At 37.2% G+C, this 21,836-nt stretch overlaps 2 protein-coding genes across 4 annotated transcripts in view; one reads left to right on the forward strand and one right to left on the reverse strand.

Annotated features, from left to right (window-relative positions):
• Positions 1 to 10,143, forward strand: part of SKP2 (S-phase kinase associated protein 2) — a 32,046-nt gene extending 21,903 nt beyond the window's left edge. For both annotated transcript variants that reach the window (XM_024754667.1, XM_024754668.1), the window contains 3 exons: positions 2,179 to 2,230; positions 2,404 to 2,511; positions 8,268 to 10,143. In XM_024754667.1, coding sequence (XP_024610435.1) covers positions 2,179 to 2,230; positions 2,404 to 2,511; positions 8,268 to 8,481 — 374 coding nt within the window. In that variant the 3' untranslated portion in view covers positions 8,482 to 10,143. The remainder of the gene's footprint in view (positions 1 to 2,178; positions 2,231 to 2,403; positions 2,512 to 8,267) is intronic.
• A 6,126-nt stretch (positions 10,144 to 16,269) lies between these two features.
• The window catches only part of NADK2 (NAD kinase 2, mitochondrial), a 46,637-nt gene continuing 41,070 nt past the window's right edge, over positions 16,270 to 21,836 (reverse strand). For both annotated transcript variants that reach the window (XM_024754647.1, XM_024754648.1), the window contains 2 exons: positions 20,608 to 20,731; positions 16,270 to 18,407 (listed from right to left, as the gene is read on the reverse strand). In XM_024754647.1, the coding sequence (XP_024610415.1) occupies positions 18,269 to 18,407; positions 20,608 to 20,731 (263 nt within the window). In that variant the 3' untranslated portion in view covers positions 16,270 to 18,268. The remainder of the gene's footprint in view (positions 18,408 to 20,607; positions 20,732 to 21,836) is intronic.

Here is a 21,836-nt window from a genome sequence, read left to right on the forward strand (position 1 = left end):
ATGATCTGACTCACCTTTGAAGTCTCCTTCTGGTGCTGTGCTGGGAAAAGGCTGCTGGAGACTAGGGTGGTAACATTTGAGGAAGTAAGAAGTGATCCGATTTCAGACACAGTTTGAAAGCCGGCCTAACAGGATTTGGTAACAGATTGCATGTGGGATATGAGGAAACAGTCAAGTACAACTCCCAGGGTTTTGGCTACAGCAACTGGATTGGTGAAGTTCCCACTTACTAAGATGGGGAAGACTTTAGGGAAGGAGCGGATTGAAAGGAGAAATCAAGCGTTTGGTTTTAGGCATAAATTTGAGATGCTTATCACATGGCCCAGTGGGCGTGTTGGCTGTGTTGAAAATGCAAGTCTAGGATTCAGGGGAGGGGATGGGACTGAAGATGTGGCTGTGAGAAGGGAAAAAAAAAAAAAACCCTCAAACATTAATAAAATTTGTCTGTTTTTCAAAGCAAATAACACTGATTCATTTTCTGATTACAAAGTACTGCATGTGACTTTCTTCCAAATTCTGAAAAGTTATCTCTGATCCTACCATCATTGGTGACTGTAGTTAACATTTGGATTATTTTCTTCCAGCCTTCCAACCCTCAACCCCCTTTCTTTCTATGTGTGTCTGGTGTAAATATGAGTTTGTGTGTTTTAACTAAATTGAGACTATAATGCATTTTATATATTTTGTTTTGTTTTCACTATACAACATATCCTGAGTATTTTTTCATGTCACAAAATGTTATTAAAAAGCTTTTTAATAGCTGCTATTAGCATTGTGTTCCATAGATTGGATGAAGGTTAACCTATTAAAGTAATCAGAGGAGGGGCTTTTGTAACTGTCACTACAATGGATATCTTAATGCATATCTCTAATTATTTTTCTAAAAGTGGAATTACTGAGCCAAAGAGCTAAATGTGTAATACCCTGAACACTTTTTTTTAAAAAAAGATCAGTTCACTCAAAAAAAAAATCAGGTCTTCTGAAAGGGTGCATAAAATTAAATATCCACTTTTAGTATATGGGGGGACCTGCTTTATGATAGTTCATCAATTCTGGGCATTATAATAGGATTTGTTTTTCATTTGATGGCAGAAAAGCAATAATTTTATTTTGCATTTCTTGCTCCATTTTTATTATGTCTATATTTTGGAAAGTATCTGTTTATGTTCTTTGCCCATTTTTTTAAAATACTCTTTATATAATAAGACCATTAACTCTGTTGGAAACATTCTCAGTTTTCTGATACCTCTTTAATTCTGCTTGTGTTCTGTTTTGCTTTAACATCTTTAATTCCGCTTTTGTTCTGTTTTGCTTTAACATGGTAGAATTTTTAAAAATGTATGTAGCAGGGGACTTCCCTCGTGGTCCAGTGGTTAAGACTCTACGCTTCCAATGCAGGGGGCCAGGTTCGATCCCTGGTCAGGGAACCAAGATCCCACACACTGCAGCTAAGCCCGCGCGCTGCAACTACTGAGCCTGCGTGCTGTAGAGCCTTCACGCCGCAACTAGAGGAGCCCACGTGCCTCAATGAAGACCCAGCACAACCAAAATAAATAAATAAAAATTTTTTTTTAATTTATGTAGTAAATTATCAGTGTTCCCTTTATGTTTTACTTTATGTTTAGAAACTCCTTACCTATCCCAAGATGCAATGAATAATTATTCATTTTTGCATTTGGAAGTTTTTAACATGTAGAATTTATTTGGATATTTTATTTGAGCTGGAGAAGTAAATTTTTTCCAGTTGTGGTAGCCATATTATTTTTTAATAATCCATGATCTCCCCCACTGATTTTGAGTGGTACCTTTATGATATGTTGTTTGTTTATATATATTGTGCTGTTTGGTTTTGCTTCTTGCTATTGTGAATAGGGCTTGTTTTCCCCTATTTCCAGCCAGCTATTGCTGGCACATAGACAAGCTAAGGAGTTTGTTTTCCAGTCATTTTACACAGTTAGTTCTCTTACTGTGTATTTCCAGTAGTTTTTCAGATGATTCTCTTGGATTTTCCAGGTAGAAAGTCTTATATGCCAAGATGATAATTTTGTTTTTTGTCTCTAATAGTGAGTGACTCTAATTGCACCATTCTGAATTTCCAGCACAATGTGAAATGAAGTATTGACAGCAGGGATCCTTGTCTGATTCCTCATTTGATAGTGACCATCATTTATTTTCTAGATGTCTCTACCTTAGTTGGAAGATGTCCCAGTCTTGTCCACCTAGACTTAAGGTATGTTTTTATTGAAGACAAAAAAATTTTTTTTTAAATGAAAATTCATGATTGCTCACTGAATGAAGAAAGGATCTTAATATGTTGAATTGAAGGAACTAAGCGATAAGACTATTCCTGTCTTCTCCATCTGGTATTGATGGCTAGATTTTGAATTTTTCCTTCTGTTACAGCGATAGTGTCATGCTGAAAAGTGACTGCTTTCCGGAATTCTTCCAGCTCAACTACCTCCAACACCTATCACTCAGTCGGTGCTATGACATAATACCTGAAACTTTACTGTAAGTAGTTTTGTTTTCTAAAGCAAGCAGAGGGCAGGGACCAAAAGAGATGTCCCTTGGTGGTAAAATCCATTATTAACAGCAGATGTTTAAAACTTACTTAAACATCAAATTAGTGTACCACACACTGGTTAGGAAAGACTAGCCAAATAGAAAAAGCAAGGCAAAATTTTTTGCTTAAAATGTCTAGAAAAGTTGAGTGGATTGAGGTAGTTTACTAAACATTTATTTAGCTGTGAGCGAGTTTAAATATTAGAATACTGTACTACTACTTGTGGAGAACTTACAAAAGCGGGAGAAGATAGTCTTTACTCCCAGGAAGCTCAGATTATATGACGGGGTAGGCAGACCCAGTGTGTGTGCGTGCGTGTGTGTGTGTGTGTGTTTCCGAAACTTTTCAAGTCTACTAGAGTTGATTCCAAAAACCTTCATCTGAGCTTAGAGGAAAAATTCTGTAATCTTCTAGTGCATCTGTCCTGGATGGTCAAGGAATGGAAAAAATAAACAATTTAAGTAGTAAGTATTGTAAGAGTGATTGATGCTCTCTTTGAAAAGGGGGGAGATTGAGATCCAGAAGAGTAAAGTAACTTACCCAAAGCCGAATAGTGAGTCACTGGCTGAGCTGGGTCTGCATTCCAGGTCTCCTGGACACGTGCAAAGTAGTCTGTATCTAATCTGGTAGCTGTTACAGGGATTAATTTTGTACCTGCTCAGCAACTTCCACAAAATCAAGGCAGTGCCAACAAAAACAGAATTGGGTCCATCTTCCTTTTAAGAAGTGCTATATCCAAGTCATCCTGGAAATAACATCATCTCTGTAGTTTTAAGAAGTTTTCCTATATTTCAAAGGGCTGGAAAATTCTTCCTTGGTTCAAATATAACTGTATAGCAGTTTTATTAAAAACCTCAAGAAGTCAGTATCTTGGATTTGGCCTGGTGCCCTTCTTTCGCATTCCAACCAGTATGCCCTGAATTAGGCTGCTGACCTCATTTAAACTCACTATCCATATGAAGGTAATCAAGCTTCTGGTTCCTACCAAAGAAAGGTGGTGAATTTGAGCACAGAATTTATGTAGTCCTCAAATTACTGGTTTGCATCTTGTAAGTTAGTTTCAAGAATTAATGAATATAGCAGCACTATTTACAGTAGCCAAGACATGGAAGCAACTTAAATGTCCATCAACAGATGAATGGATAAAGAAGATGTGAGATATATATATATATATATAATGTACATACAATGGAATATTACTCAGCCGTAAAAATAAATGAAATAATGCCATTTGCAGCAACATGGATAGACCTAAAGATTATCATACTAAGTAAAGTAAATCAGACAGAAAAAGGAAAAGATCATGTGATATCACTTATATGTGGAATCTAAAAAGATACAAGTGAACTTATCTACAGAACAGAAATAGATTCACAGACATTGAAAACAAATTTATGGTTATCAAAGGGGAAAGGGCAGCAGGGGGGAGAGATAAATTAGGAGTTTGGGATTAACATACACACCACTATATATAAAATAGATAAACAACAGGGACCTATATTCAGTATCTTGGAATATAGCACAGGGAACTATATATCTTGTAATAACCTATAATGGAAAAGAATCTGAAAAAGAATATATGTATACATATATATAACTGAGTCACTTTGCTCTACACCAATATAACATTGTAAATCAACTATACTTCAATTTTTAAAAAATAATTTTTTTAAGAAAAGGAATTAATGAATAAGATACTTCAGCTACATAGAGTTAACTAGTAGAATTAGGGAATCTGGTAATTACGTTTTTTAATAAATCACTGTAATTAATCTTGGGACTCAGGGTCTGAGCGGGCGTCTCATTTGGGAAAGCACTGCCTAAAAGGAATGCTAGTATTTAGTTTCAGGGCTCTCAGATGTTGGGGTCTCAATTCATATGCATGGAACTCTTATTAAAATCTCCTGCCACTTGAATTTTCTAGCATCCAGAACTCCTAGGAGCCTGCAGTGTCCACCCAAAAAGGCTTCTCTGTCAACCATTCTTTCCCGTCCTTGCCATCTAGGCTTCAGCTTCACTGCCTGTGCAGCACCCTGGAGTGCAGTGATCATTCTTTTCTCGTTGCTGTTCTGAAGAGCATCTATCCACGTGTCTTACTTTTGTTCTTTCTCTCCAGAGAGAAAGGAGCTAAGCAGAGAATACCCAAGTGCTTTCTCTTGAGCAGAGGCTAAGGGGAGGCTGTGAGCCTTCACATATTTGTATCCAGTGGGATGATAATGCTTTCATAGTAATATTTGCAGCAGTGTGAATTGATGGTTCAGAGCGTGGGCCTGAAGCCACAGACCTAGGTGTGAACGCTCACAGCATTGTTGTCACTGATTTGTCTAGATATTCTCTCGAGATAAGGGAAACAGGGGCATCAGGAGTTTAGTGACAAGCCAGACCACCAGAATAGAGTGAGAACAGACAGAAGAAAGATGCTGTCCTTGAACTTTAAGGTAAAAGAGTATGTTTCTTAAGACATTATGTAGATAGTATACTGGTTTACCTTGTGAATCCATTAAGATGAGTTTGCTGGTACCCTGTCCTTAAAAGTTTCTCCAGGTAGAATGTCTTGCCCTCCAATTTCAGTCATTCTGGCGGCTGACGTCCGTGAAATGCATAGTAAGAATTGTAGGATCCTCAACAATAATTTCCAGAAAGTCATTTGTGCTAAAGAATTTTCATTTCTTATCTCAGAAGTGGGAAAATAAAATTTGTATGTGTTTCTTCTGTAATGATAATGCTTTAAAATACTTGGGAAACTGTAGGTTTTTTGTCTGCAGGACCTATACCCTCATTGTATTTATTCCCTTACTCCTTAATTGATCTGATTTCCTTATATCCAAAAGTCCTTCTAATTATTCTGTATTTCTCATTCAAGTAAGAAATCGAAGCTGGAGATAGTAAAGTGATCTGAGATTAGGAGAGTCTAAATAATCACTTCTGTAGGAGAATTTGTAGTTGAGGAATTTAAGATTTTATAAGGAAAATGGGATTATGTAGATGAGGTAAGCAGTGAACCTGTGAAAGGATTTATAAATACCTTTTGTTTACTAACTAGAGACACTTTAAGACATCAGTGTCATTTTATACTTCTTAAGTTAGAAATCATGGCTCTTAAACTATTCATACCTATTTACTCTCCCTTCGTTGGCTTTTCAGTCTCTTACCTTGTAGTTTCAAAGAGATACTTGCATATGTGTTCTGCTGTGTTGTAGGTGATACACATACAAGAGGCTTGTTGTTGTTTTTTTAATTTTTTTGTTCTCCTTAAAATTTTAGAGACTTTCTGGTTTTTCGACTTGGGAATGATCATTCGTCCACCATCCCATCTTACACCGCTCACTTCTTACTCACATGTAAACACCTGAGTGTCTTCTAAGTGTCTGGTGTAATTTCCTTCCTCACCAAGCTCTTTTGAAGTGCTGTTGCAAGAACATTTCCTCTTCTATCATCTGCCATTCCTCGTCACTCCCACCTGTAGTTTCTTCTTTTAAATACTATCCACTGCAGAATGTCTTACAATTTGGCTAATCTGGAGATGGCAGAAACCGAATTCTCATGGCTATGACAAAGTTCTCATACTCAGATTTCACATAAGAGGGATTTAAGTTGGGGACAGGATTGCTATCATCTTCAGTGATAATAAGTATAAACACCTATGTATACTGACCTTTCTTTACACTCCTGTTTCTTTTTTTTCTTTTTTTTTCAAAATAAGTTTATTTTTTTATTTTTGGCTGCATTGGGTCTTCATTGCTGCACGTGGGTTTTCTCTAGTTGCGGCAAGCGGGGGCTACTCTTTGTTGTGGTGCATGGGCTTCTCATTGCAGTGGCTTCTCTTGTTGCAGAGCACGGGCTCTAGGTGCACAGACCTCAGTAGTTGTGGCTCACGGGCTCAGGAGTTGTGGCTCATGGGCTCTAGAGCACAGGCTCAGTAGTTGTGGTGCACCGGCTTACTTGCTCCACGGCATGTGGGATCTTCCCTGACCAGGGCTCGAACCTGCATCCCCTGCCTTGGCAGGCGGATTCCTAACTACTGTGCCACCACTGTGCCACCCATGCACTCCTGTTTCTGTTCCAGAGATTAGCTTACTTTACAAACAACAGTTTGTTCTTGCTGACTTTCTTTTCAGTCTGTTGTGACCTCTGGATCTTAGCGCCCCCTTAGGAACACCAAGCATATTTATTTTACTTGGATAGTACTTTTATTTTCTAAATTACCCTTCCTCTTGTTTTCAGCTAATGTATGTAAACACCTATGGGGTTTAAAACACTTTCTTGAATGTAGAATAAATAAGCTTAGAGGGGGAGTGGGAAGAGTGGGAGAGCAGGTTTAGTAATGAAGGGCCTAAGGCCAACAGAGTGTTTTGAGTTCTGTAAACTTGAGGGAGCTGGGGCTTCCCTGGTGGCGCAGTGGTTGAGAGTCCGCCTGCCGATGCAGGGAACACAGGTTCGTGCCCCGGTCCGGGAAGATCCTACATGCCGCAGAGCAGCTGGGCCCGCGAGCCATGGCCGCTGAGCCTGCGCGTCCGGAGCCTGTGCTCCACAACGGGAGAGGCCACAACAGTGAGAGGCCCACGTACCAAAAAAAAAAAAAAAAAAACATGAGGGTGGTATCAAAGATTTTTGAGCATGGGAAGGACATAGTCTGAGCTAGGCTTTACGAAGATGCCTTGGTCATTGGTATATACACTAAGCTGAAAGGAAGAAAGATTGGAGGCAAGGTGACAATTATTATCAGGAAGGTTTATTTTTTTTAAGTAATTATTGGCAATATGAAAACATAAAGGATGCTTCTAATTCTAGGTTATTGATGTGCTCATTGATCTGCAGTGGGATTTTGTTGAAACTCCAAACTAAATATTCCCTTTCTTGAGACTTTGTACTGTGTGTCCTAACCTGGAGCACATACAGATCAGAGAGTTGAATTTCTAAGCACACAGACCTGGGTTAAAAAAAAGAATCATTACCAAAGAGTATTTACTTTGGGAAAACAGGCTCCCTTTTTTGTGGAACAGAATTTCACTCTTGACAGAGATGTGTTTCACTTAATGTGAAATACCTAGGAAGAGGACTGTGATACATGTGACAGAAAAAAAAAAAATGGTAATATGTAGAGAAGTAAGATGTCTGTTGTCTCTATCTGCACCCAACACATAACCTTAAAATATCGTCATGAAGTCACTGTTAGGTTTCATCACATGTAATGGACTTGTTGAGTATTAACCATTGTTTAGAAGTTATCGGCTCTGCTCACATCTCCTTTTGAGAGGGCGAGCCTAGTTCAAATAAAGGTCAAGTCCATATCCTTAAGTTGCATGTAGCCTTTGGTGACTCCATCTAATGCCACAGTAAAACATTTACTTTTACCACCACTAGCTTGCTGGCTTCTCCTCACAACACAGTGACACTTTTTAGTCTAAACCAAGAATGGAGAAAGGAAGAAAATATGGTTGGACTTTAAATAAACCTTGGAGTTTTCCAGTTATTAGAAATTCAACAAAATGCACTTGTGTGTTTCCTTACGCTGTGTTGCCCAAGCTATGGACTGTGCTTTGTGGTTTACCTTTACAATTTTCTCAAATCACTGATTGCAAATTATGTCTTCAGCTTGCATTTTATAAAATATAATACAAATTGTAAAAAGTGGGTCATGTTACTCTAGGGGAACAGTTACCATAGATACTGCTACTCTGAAAGTCTCTCTCTTCCTTTCCAGTGAACTCGGAGAAATTCCCACACTAAAAACACTACAAGTCTTTGGAATCGTGCCAGACAGTACCCTTCAACTATTAAAGGAAGCCCTTCCTCATCTACAAATTAATTGTTCCCCTTTCACCACCATCGCTAGGCCAACCACTGGCAACAAAAAGAACCAGGAGATATGGGGCATCAGATGCCGACTGACACTGCAGAAGCCCAGTTGTCTATGAAGTATCTATTGCAGGATGGTGTCTCCTCTTTTCTTTGAACAGGGAAAGTAGGCAGGAAGCCCAATTGTGGAGAGCTCAGCTATTTTTATTCTTGGTTTTCTCTTGCCTTCCTTCTACAAGTATATTAGAGAACCGTTGGAGAGAAAACTATGAAGTGTTGCTTTTGAAAAATGACTAGGAAAGCTTTTATCACTGCTATATCCTTAAGAGCCTAAGCTGTATGCCTTTTGAAATTTTAGGAGAGTGAGCCTATAATTTCAAGATACCTTAAAGAGCAAAATTTGAGCCACTTCTTCCAAGTGCCCTTCTTATTAAATCTATTTAGAATCAAGCTTAAAAATCACCATCAGCAAATCATTTTCATAGCCTATATGGCAACTGAACTTTCTTCTATTTAATTTCTCAGTACTGCTTTATAAGACGTAGGTTGCAAAAAATAATAAGCTATTTGTATTGTAAGCTGAACAGAATGAGAATCATAGATTTGTGGCAGTCTGCTGAGGATAGAAAGAAAAATACACATTTCAACTTTGCCTTTAGATTTGCAATTAGGTATATGGAAACAAATAGCCCCGGGTCATTCACCTTAAAACCTAAATAAAAAAACAACCGGCCAACCAGAGGTATAGAATTGGTTAGAATTTACAGGCTCAAGAGGCAATTTTCTATGACAGGTTATCCTGGGGGATCCTCTAATGCACATTAATGAAGTCTCCTTTATGTACTGTGTTCCCAGCATTCTAAATTAGCTGAGGAAATTTAATTGTGGACTTCTGACTTTATGATCAAATTATGTTAACATAGGTTCTTTAGCTTTTAAAGTGACTTCCTTTGCTTTAGAAAGGTGGTAGGAACCAGTCAGTCTCTAATTCTTAAAATGGTTGGAATGCTGAACTGAGGTTACCTGTTGTTTTCCTTTATCACTGAGGTTCTTGAAGTTATTTTTATATTACTCTGGAATCAAGTATTTTAAATTATCCTTTTTTTTTTTTAAATGGCCTTCCACAATGATTGAAACAACACATTTTATAAGGTTACTGGACCTAGAGTTCCCTAAGAAGAACCGCATGTTCCTTTCGATACACAGCAGAATCACGTGTATGTTCCACGCAGTTTCAGAGCAGTTAGCACAGCTGGCACCTGCGTAAAAGTTAAGGCTCAGGTGTTGAACCTTTTGATGGCATCAGTGATTTTTTTAATGATACATGGAAGCAAAAGGATTAAATTCTACTTTAAAAAACACAAAACACTAATTTCTTATTTAAATCGATGATCTCCCTGTATTTTCAAGATGGAACAAAAAGCCCAAACTCATCATTTCTATTAACATTGCTTTTTCTAAATCAGATTTTTCAAATGTTAGAAACAATGGTATGAAGTGCCCTCATCTGCTCAGACCTAAGGAAGAACATTTTAAAGTAGTGTTATACGGGAAATGATTAGGTTTCAATTCCATAGTAGTTAAAAAGTGCTAAATACTACTTGAAATTATTGTTTACAGATTAGTGACAAGGGCTGGAGGTAGGATCTGGTTGGCCTCTGATTTCCGGATGCCCTCAAACATACAGTACTTCCAAACTCAAGTCCAGCCGTAAGCTACTTTGCTAACATGTCAGAGTAATCTGTATTTTTGTATGGGATTTCTACTTTTATAGACTTGTTTTAAAATAAAACACATTTTTATAAAAATGAATACTTCAGCTAAGTTGTATTCCTTTTTTCCTTCTCTTTCTTAAGTACTCTGGTTAAAATGAACGTTTGGTATGGTGTGGGATTTGTCTCAGCCCTCTGAATAAGGCACTTTAAAACAAGCCCTAGGGTTTCCCTGGTGGCACAGTGGTTAAGAATCTGCCTGCCAATGCAGGGTACACAGGTTCGAGTCCTGGTCCGGGAAGATCCCACATGCCACGGAGCAACTAAGCCCGTGTGCCACAACTACTGAGCCTCTGCTCTAGAGCCCGCGAGCCGCAATTACTGAGCCCGCGCACCTAGAGCCCATGCTCTGCAACAGGAGGAGCCACCGTGACGAGAAGCCCACACACCGCAATGAAGAGTAGCCCCTGCTCGCCACAACTAGAGAAAGCTCGCGCACAGCAAAGAAGACCCAACACAGCCAAAAAACTAAAAAGAAAACCAAAAAAGTTCCGTTTTTTAAAAAAAATGAAAAAATAAGCCCTAACATGGTCCCTTTTTGCCCCATCTACTTCATGTGTTGTCAAATTAAAATGTTTATAATTCTTTGACAAGGGGCTGAATATACAGGCTTGTTATGGTAAAAGTGCCTCTCAAAGTATTAACATGTTTATAAAACATTTGAGATTTAAGTGATAAATATGATAAGTACTATCAATAAAAGGTAGTAGCACTTTTTAAATACAGACTTGATCAGCTTATACTGTGTATTTTACTCTCATTAGGAAACTATTTGAATAGTTCACCCTATACCCAGAGATCTTCTAGGAATTAATTCCTTTTGAATTCGTCCATTCGAATGGTAGAACGGTGATTCTTCCTAATTATTACCCAGTTTTGCTTCTTTTTTGATATTATCAGTACTGTTTCCTTTTATTTATTTATTTATTTTTTTTTGCGGTACACGGGCCTCTCACTGCTGTGTCCTCTCCCATTGCAGAGCACAGGCTCCGGACGCGCAGGCTCAGTGGCCATGGCTCACGGGCCCAGCCACTCCGCGGCATGTGGGATCTTCCCGGACTGGGGCACGAACCCACGTCCCCTGCATTGGCAGGCAGACTCTCAACCACTGCGCCACCAGGGGAGCCCCACTGTGTTTCCTTTTTTGTTTTTAATTATAAAAAATGTCAAATGCAAAAGGTAGAGAAGATGATGAACCTCATTATCCACTTTCAAAGGTCATTAACTCATGGCCAATCTCATTTCATCCATCATCTCATCCATCTATCATCTCCCCCACCCGACACGTACCACACACGGGCTCACAGATTATTTTGATGCAAAACCCAGAACTCTGACTTCATAAGTAGTTCAGTATCTACCTCTAAAAGATATCCTCCTGAATTAATTCTGAAAAATTAAATATCAAGGTGGTGTTGAAAGTTCCCTAGCTGTTGGAAGTGTTTTCTTACATGGGTTTGTTTTGATCAGGCTCCAAACATGGTTCATACATTGCATTTGGTTGACATTGACATTTCCTTAAGTCTCTTAATCTTAAGAGTTCCCCTTCTTTATTATCCTTACAATTTATTTACTGAAGAAACTAGGTTGTTTGTCCAGTGTTCCACATTCTGGATTTTGCAGATGTGATCAATCCCTGGAATAATGTTTAACATGTTAATCTGTCCCTTATTTCCATAAACTGGTAGTTAGATCTAACAGCAAAAAGCTCCTAACCAAGAGTGATTTTGCTACCCGAGAGACATCTGGTAACATCTGAAAACAGTTTTGGTTGTCACAAGTAGAGAGGCGCTACTGGCATCTAGCAGTTGTATACCAAGGATGCTGCTAACCATCCTACAATATCTAGGACAGCTCCCCACAATAAAGAATTATCTGATCCAAAACCTCAAGTGTCAGTGTTGAGAGACCCTGATCTAAAGGCTTTGCCTATCAATGCTTTTTGTTTTAGCAAGGAGATACTTGATAGGTAGTATTAGCCTTCCTTCAAGAGGCACATAATATCTGGCTGTCATTCTTTTCATGATATTAACATCTGCCTATGGCCCTTGATTTTTCTCCTATACCCTAGCTGCAAGTTTCCAAGATATTATGTAAAGTCTGGCCAAATGCAAAATTTTAATTTCTGGGTAACGTGACTTATGTCCCTTCTATCATGGTGAACTCAATTACAATCCAACATTGACTAACGATGTACAATGTAGAGGACGGGGGAGGTACAGAGCATGAGGAAAGGCACTAAGTAGTCCAGGAAAACTAGAAAGAAACACCTTTCCACTGGATACCCTAACCTTGGAATAAACAAAAAGGCAACCTTCTCTCTCCCATCCCCACCTGGCCAAATGTCCCAGAAAGTCAAAAAGCTCTCTTCACCAAGAGGTTAGCTCCTTACAATACAGGTTGAAGCCCTAAAGCCTATACTAAACTTATTTTATGGATTTGTTTTAATATTTATTTATTTTTAGTGAATCTATCAAAATGCTGATATTTTGGTATTCCTTAAGCCAAATATCAAAATATCTACCATGCACATTTGAGCATTAAGATCACTATATTTTAAGGTCTTCAGATGGCAGGGGCTGTGATTGATGAGACAGTAAGGCAGGCTTTTTCCATAGCCATACATTTTTAAATGAATAGGCACACTGGGATGTATCATATCCCAACCATTACCATGCATTTATATTGTCTTTTAAACAAAAACTGGCCATAGTCATTTACATTGGCTTTTTTAAAATTTTTATTTTTTATACAGCAGGTTCTTATTGGTTATCTATTTTATACATATTGGTGTATATTATATTGGCTTTCAAAATGCATTTTTACTCAAAACTATTTACTCATGTAAAGTGGATAATCCACAGCCCATTTGAAAGACTAGTGGAAATACTTAAAAGATTAATATTGGGCTGGCCAAAAGGTTTGTTTGGTTTTTTCCATAAGATGGCTCTAGTAGCACTTAGTTGTCTTTAACATTTGAAACAATTTTGTTAGATTGTATGCAAGCTGTTATATTACCGTGCATTTAAATAAAGACATCAAAATTGGTGAATTTTTGTGTAGCCATTTTTATATTGAAGATGGAAGAATTGTTATAAAGCAGAAATTAACACCATTGTAAAGCAATTATACTCTAATAAAGATGTAAAAAAATATATAAATAAATAAATAAAAGTCCCTTCAAACCACACACACACACAAAAAAGATGGAAGAAAAAAAGCAGTATTTTCGGCATATTAGGCTTTATTATTTCAAGAAAGGTAACGCAACGGAAACGCAAAAAAACATTTGCACAGTGTATGGAGAAGGTGCTGTGACTGATCGAATGTGTCAAAAGTGTTTTGTGAAGTTTCATGCTGGAGATTTCTCACTGGACGATGCTCCATGGTCGGGTAGACCAAGACCAGTTGAAGGTGACAGCAATCAAATCAAGACATTAATTGAAAACAATGAATGTTATACGATGCGAGAGATAGCTGACATACTCAAAATATCCAAATCAAGTGTTGAAAATCATTTGCACCAGCTTGCTTATGTTTATCGCTTTGACCTTTGGGTTCCACATAAGTGAAAAAAAACCTTCTAGACCCTATTTCCGCATGCAATTCTCTACAGAAATGTAATGAAAACATTCCGTTTTTAAAACAAATTGTGACAGGTGATGAAAAGTGGATACTGTACAATAATATGGAACGGAAGAGATCGTGGGGGAAACGAACCACCGACAACCACACCAAAGGCCGGTCTTCATCCAAAGGTGATGTGTAAATGGTGGGATTGGAAGGGAGTCCTCTATGATGAGCTCCTTCCGGCAAACCAAATGATTAATTCCAACAAGTACTGCTCCCAATTAGACCAACTGAAAGCAGCACTCGAAAAGCATCCAGAATTAGTCAAAAGAAAATGCATAATCTTCCATCAGAATAACACAAGACTGCATGTCTCTTTGATGACCAGGCAAAAACTATTACAGCTTGGCTGGGAAGTTCTGATTCACCTGCTGTATTCACCAGACATTGCACCTGTGGATTTCCATTTATTTCAGTCTTTACAAAATTCTCTTAATGGAAAAAATTTCCATTCCTGGAAGACTGTAAAAGGCACCTGGAACAGTTCTTTGCTCAAAAAGATAAAAAGTTTTGGGAAGATGGAATTATGAAGTTGCCTGAAAATGGCAGAAGGTAGTGGAACAAAAGGATGAATACCTTGTTCAATAAAGTTCTTGGTGAAAATGAAAAATGTGTCTTTTATTTTTACTTAAAAACCGAAGGCACTTTTTGGCCAACCTAATAGAATGATTTTGTGAAGAATCATTTCATCAAGAAATAATATTTTGGACTTCCCTGGTGGCACAGTGGTTAAGAATCCACCTGCCAATGCAGGGGACACAGGTGCGAGCCCTGGTCCAGGAAGATCTCACATGCCGTGGAGCAACTAATCCCGTGTGTCACAACTACTGAGCCTAAGCTCTAGAGCCTGCAAGCCACAACTACTGAGCCCGTGTGCCACAACTACTGAAGCCCGCACGCCTAGAGCCCATGTTCCGCAACAAGAGAAGCCACCACAGTGAGAAGCCCGTGCACTGCAACTAAGACCCAATACAGCCAAAAATAAAATAAATGTTTAAAAAAAGACATTAAAAAAAAGATGTTTTGAAGAAAAGATCTGAGGCAGGAGGAAATAGCTATGTAACAAAGCTTAATTACCAAATGTATTTTAAATAGATTATTTTCTTGTGAAAGCCAAGAAGAACCAGTCTACTATGGTGAAAACCTGACAAATCATTCAAGCTCTCTTCAATCTAGTTTCTCAAATACTGTCCTACTTACTTCAACTATCCATACATCACCCCCCAACACACACACACAGACTCCCTAAGAATGTTGTTTCAGCAGAGTAAAACCATTATTTATCATAATAGGCAATTTCTTCTCTAGCTATGCCAGTTTTCAAGTATTCATTGGGAGAAGGTACAAATCAGAACTCATAATCCCTACTTCCTGTGAACTCACAATCTACTGGTATAAAAAGCTGTTTAATGTTCAGATAGATCTCTTCAACAGTCTTCTCAGGATCCCAAGTTTTGAAAAATTTTTTTAACTGTTGATGTTTGATTTTTTTTTTTTTTTGTGGTACGCAGGCCTCTCACTGTTGTGGCCTCTCCCGTTGCGGAGCACAGGCTCCGGACACACAGGCCCAGCGGCCATGGCTCACAGGCCCAGCCGCTCCGCGGCATGTGGGATCTTCCCGGACCGGGGCACGAACCCGCGTCCCCTGCATCGGCAGGCGGACTCTCAACCACTGCGCCACCAGGGAAGCCCTGATGTTTGATTTTTTAAAACGGGAGAACAAAATTATTTATAAGCCATGCCTCTGCTATCCTATAAAATATTCAAATTAACACTTAAAACATTCTTTTCTATTTTTTCCTTTTAGCTCCTTGGTTAGTCAGTAATTTTCCAAAAATTTTATCATAAAATAAAGCCCATGACAAAAAAAAAATACTCTTTATACCTTCCTTCATGTAGAAAACTTATATAAGCCTTCTTATTGACTTACAGTACACTAATCCTTCAGGGTTATTTTTTAATTTTTATTTTATTTATTTATTTATTTTTTGCGGTACGCGGGCCTCTCACTGTTGTGGCCTCTCCCGTTGTGGAGCACAGGCTCTGGACACGCAGGCCCAGCAGCCATGGCTTACGGGCCCAGCCGCTCCACGGCACGTGGGATCCTCCCAGACCGGGGCAAGAACCCGTTTCCCCTGCATCGGCAGGTGGACTCTCAACCACTGCGCCACCAGGGAAGCCCCTTCATGGTTATTTTTAATGTTAACAAGAATAAACTACATTTGAAATAAACAATTCCTCTTTCTAGTTCAGCAGTTCATGTAATATGATTTGATTTACTAGGGCCATGAATATAAATACATATGGAGCATCAAAAATATTAACTCAAAATTGTCTGAAGAGTCTACATTTAGCAGGAAGCACTGTGTCACATTAGCAGTGAATGAAGTCAAAGCGCACAGAGTAATACATAGCAGTGGGGAAAAAACTCTTGAAATATAACATTTTTGGGAAATCTGGGTTTCCAATAATGACCCATAAGAGCTAAAGAAATGAACTAAAAAAGAAAAGATAACAATGGTTTAATCTTATTCACATGTAGTTGCCATGAAAAGGTTAACTCATTCATAAAAACATTTTTGCTATTCAAACATCCTTTGCCTCTCATCATCTCTTACAAATAAATCCCCACCACAGAGCAGAAATGTTAGAAGTTATATCACAAAGGAAGCACATTAAGTATTTTTAAAACCTTTAAAATATGGCTTATGAACAATTTTACATAGCAGGTTACCTATTAATATGTTACATATTAAACAGATCTCTGGTGCCATTTTGGACAATTGGATTTCCTTGATATTAAAGATGGAGTTGGCATTTTTGTCAAAAAGGTATTTTAAACCTGTTAGGGAGTTTCTATAGTGTGGAATTTCACTTCTTTCTAAAGTGACATCTTAAGTATATCATTTTAAAATCAAACAAGAAATTAGATCCATCTCTGGGAAAACACCAATTTTTATTGTACGCATCACGTAAACTCCTTGCTATTAGTGTCTATGCAGATGCTCTTAACTAAGGAAAAAAAAAACAGATTCTTGTTCTGGATATACAACAAAACCTAGATTATCTTTGTATAGTAACATTTATATAAGAATTTTGACAAGAACATGATAAATGCTGCCAGAACTAAGAGCACTCGATTTGATTATAATACATCCTAGCTTTCACAGAATTTACTTCTGAGCTCACTAGACTCAAGTTCTATACGATAAAGTCTGTTTACTTTACCAATGTATATCTAGCACCTGACACAGTACATGGCACTGAGTGGGTATTCAATAAATACTTCAGTGATTTAAGAAAAGCTTTTAACAGCAAGTGAAAAAAAAAAAAAACAACTTTGAATAACTGGAGTGAGAATATCAATTGTCTCATGGTGCAGCAAGAGGTACTTTCTGTGATAATTCTAGGATTACTTATAAGTAGATCAGGAATTAGGTAAAGAAACTGTCATAACGGGAAAAAAAGAAAAGCCATAACATTTTATCCTCCAAAGCTAATGTGTAAAATTTGGAATATGAGTTAGGTGAAAACTACCATGATAATAAGTAAGGCAATTCCAGAACTAAAGTGTTTTGCATATTTATTAAATAATCCATTATCCATTTTCTTTCTGACAATACTCCTACACTAGATGAAAATATCTTTTTAAGGTTTTACCAAACTCCTAACAGAATATGTCTAATTAGTTCATCCTTTTAGTCTCTGAATCCATGTTAGATAGTTGTAAATAAGGAAGGACTTTATTAGACACTCAAATCATTAAAAAAAAATTACCGAAGACCTAAAATAGTTATTGGATAATTAATACATTTGAAACGGTGTCATGATTTTGTCCAGATATATTTCACCCAGCATTGTCAAAATTAACCTGACAGTCAATTAAGTGAAAACATCTCTAAATAATTTCAAAAATGATTGTTTGAATTTTTTAAATCAATAATCATAACAATATCATTGTGTTCTGAAATTAGAAAACTCTTAGCATATAAAAAACACATTTACCTACTTCAATTAGGTCAATGTCAGGATTTATCAAAATTCTCCATCACCAAATCTTTTAAAAAATCTTGAATTTTAGGTACTATAAAAAAATACTAATCAAATGAGATGTGTCTGACCAATTCCACAAAATTAGGAGGAAAAGGAAGGAAAAAAAGCTTGTACAGTTAAATTTCAAACCTTAAACATTTAATCTTCTATTGGAGCCTACCTCTCTAAATTTAAAGATATCAGCACTGCTGGAAACCAATTGTAAGCAATATAGAAATTTCACTGGTATGAATTCTAATCAATTTAGTCCATCCATTTTCTTACACAGTGAATATCTTTTCCATCAGAATCCAACAGAAGAATAATACAAATCTCACTTCCTTGATCACCTTTGAGCCCAAGGCCAACCAGTCTCAACAATAACCAAAAATTGTAGCCTTATGACTGGCAGTCTGTTTCCACAGTAAAACTATTTTTTCCAGTAATCAAAATTGTCATCTGAGGAAATCCTTCACTGTTCTAGAAGCACAGTTCGAAGCTCATCTTCTTTATTGATCAACATTGAAGCAATTGCTCCGTCATTAAACTCAAATGAAGTTCCTCCATCTACAACCATGCAGGCATCCCAACAACGAGAACGAACACAAACCCTAAGCAGAAAGAAACATCTCATTAAATAGCAACACTTTTCCTAACCCTAAATTACAGGTTCTTTACAACACTTCATTGTCATCTAAACTGGCAGAGAGATCATTTGGCCTTGATTTTAAAAATCAAGTTGCTCTTTGATATGAGAGAATTAGTGACTATGTGAATACATGGGTACATTATCAAAAAAATCTCAAAACTTCAATGTTCAGGAGAGCTCCATTCACCCAAACATTTATCAGTGAACAAGTTCAGATGGAATTCATAGGCTTTTGAATGTTGAGTTATTACCATTACAAGTATTTTAAGTAGTGAGCAAGAATGTAACTTTTCATGTAAAATTTTTATTTACATACAACATACAGAAAAGGCACAAATTATTAGGGTACAGCTCAATGAACACACTTGCGTAATCAACACCCAAATTAGGAACTGAATGTTACCCAGCTCCCCAGAAGCTCCCTCACTGCTCTTACTCCCATCTCCCAGCCTCTACCCCCAGCCCCTCCTTCCCAAGCATATCCACTACCCTAATTTCAATCACCACAGTAGTAATAGTTTTGTCTAGTCTTGAACTTTATATAAATGGAAGAACACAATGGCTATGCCCATGCCTGGCTTCTTCTGCTCAATAGCATGTTTGTGAAATCATCCATGTTATTACCTGTAGCAGCCGTGTGTTCATTTTCATTGCTGTCTGAAAACACTTGCATTGTACAAAAATACCCAAATTTAAGTATCTCTTCTACTATTCATGGACATTTGGGTTTTTACCTATTGGGAATAGTGCTACTATGAATATTCTTGAGCATGTCTTTTGGTGCACACATTTCTGGTCAGTGTATACATTTCTGCTGGATATATATCTTGGAGCAGAATTACTGGGTCACTGCATGCGCTGTATTCAGCTTTGGTAGGTAACTGCCAAACAAGTTTCCAAACTATTCCTAATGTTAGTACATAAAAGTCCCACTTGCTCCACCTTATCAACAACTGGTATTTTAGCTATTCTGGTGTGTGTGGTATCATATTACGTAGTTTTAATTTGTATTTCTCAGATGAATAATAAGGTCAAGGATATTTTTCCATATACTTATCAGCCATTTGGATATTCTCTTTTGTGAAATGCCTGTCCATGACTTTTGGCCATTTTTCTACTGGGCTGCCTGTCTTTTTCTTATTGACTTGCAGGAATTTTTAAAATATATTCTGGATATGAGTCCATTGCTAGACTATCTCACTCTGTGGCTTGCCTTTTTGTTTTCTTAATGGTGCCTTGATTAACAAAAGTTCTTAACTCTAATGTAGTTCAATTTATCAATCTTGTTGCTAAGAAATATTTTCCAACCACCGAAGTCATAAAGCTATTCTCCTACTTATATGAACAAACATTTAAATGAATCTTTACAGTTTCACCCAAACTGAGTATAGATTCGTTGATTAATCAAAATTAACTCTCAAATGATAAAGTGATTTTTAAGTATGACGAGTTTCCTTTTTTGTGTCTTTCCTGGAAAAATTCAGTTGTGTATTTTCAAAAAACTATATGCACACTATAAGCAGCAATTTGTACTTAAACTGTTCTTTGCTTGCCATGAGATAGATGACAGTTTTTCAGAATTATAGTAGGTTTCCTTGTTAGTTTGGAAAATTGGGCAACCTTTACAAAATAAGAAATTACAAACATTTCTGTATATCCTCTTCCCCTCAAAAATCAATCCAAGGCAAATTTAATAGATGTGGGGAGGGGGGGATTCACTTTCAGGGAAAAGCTGAAAGCAATGAATCCTACTCTGAAGTTATATTAGACTTTGTATGACTTTGTATGAATGCAGGTCCTGCTTTTATGCCACAGCATGTGAAAAAAAAGTTGCTTTCCAGTCAGCTTCTTTTGAAGTGATAATTTGATCTTACTGTGTCTTACTAGAGTAAACAAACAAAGCCCACATCACCCAATTAAATAACTATGTTCTCCTTTCTATTAACTTAAACTTTAGTTTCTCTAAAATGGAACCCTAAGTGTTAGACAAAATATTACTTTAGCCAGGTTAGCATGACACCTCTTTAGTTCTACAGGTTCTACTTTCCCTGCTAGATTAAGTTTGAAGGAGTGAATTTAATGAAATTGAACACTTTTAAAGCCAACTGTGCTTTATAATTACAAGGGAGGAAAACAGCCACAAGACAACTTTGGAAGCTTACTTGGAGGTGAAACAACGCTGACGACTGCTTGAAAAAACTCTGTTTGCTATTGGTTCTCGAATACTGAAAAGTATTTTTGGTTCTTCTGGACTGTAGAGCAGCGATTCATTATATTCATTTGTTACTATAAAGAAAAAAAAACAAATATTAGCACATTCGATGAAAGACAGTCACTTCTGAGAAGTGCAAAATGAAAATGGATGCCATCCCCAATTTACAAGCACAGTTCTATTCCAAAGGTCTGGTTGGCAGCAAGTTTCTTGGAACTCACAACACATTCCATTAAAAAAAGAAACCAACAAAAAAACGCTTATAAATGAGGAGTATGTTCCAAGATTAGCCCACAGAAGCCTACATCACCCACAATATCGCAGAAATAGGTACATTTGGCTGGGGTCGGGGGGTACCTATAAAGCTAGTAATCAAACAAAAAAAAGAGAAACTAGCTTGAGGCACTCGAAAATGGACCTTAAATTGCCATAATCTCTTGCTAATAAGTTCCTTTACAAAATACCACGCCAAAGAGTTCGTAAGTATAAGTTAGTAGTCTTGATATAAAATTCAGTCTCAAACAATGGCAGGCAATATGCTTTCTCTAATGAAACTGCTATTACTCAAGATATTTCTAGAAGTCTTTCGGATCTGCTTTCTCTCTAACCAAGAGGCACACAAGAGTTGGCATGCAGAGCACAAACTGGTTAAAAACAACTGTACAAAGAAACTGGGCTTGAAAGAACATTTAGTTGAGCACCACATTAAAAGACATTGCAAGACTATTAGATAATCTACCTTATATACCAAAATTTCATTTGAATTAAATGAAGTGTCTGTAACAGTTACTGCACCATTGTCATTCACTATTGCTTCTGAAGATAGTCAAATCTTCAAAGGAATAATATTCATCCAGTAAAGCAGTATGTTTATTAAAAGAAAAATCAATCACTGTATTTTATATATACCCTTAATTTGTATACCTGATATAAATTTCAGTTGTTTTATACACGTTATGCTTTAAGTTAAATTATATAATGAAGAATCAATTACTATAAATGCCTAATTTTCCTTTCTTTGATGCAGATTTAACAGTAATTCTAGCTCAAAGCCATGATTAAAATTATCTTTTAGGTCTCAAATTGAGAGGGAGAAAACAGTCCATTTTAGAGAGCTGAAAGTAGCCACAGAGATTTAGTCCTGTTTACAAACTATATTTTAAAGACAAACTATCTCCC

The sequence above is a fragment of the Neophocaena asiaeorientalis genome, unplaced genomic scaffold (assembly GCF_003031525.2).
Source record: "Neophocaena asiaeorientalis asiaeorientalis breed wild unplaced genomic scaffold, Neophocaena_asiaeorientalis_V1.1 scaffold229, whole genome shotgun sequence".
NCBI classification, from domain to species: domain Eukaryota; kingdom Metazoa; phylum Chordata; class Mammalia; order Artiodactyla; family Phocoenidae; genus Neophocaena; species Neophocaena asiaeorientalis.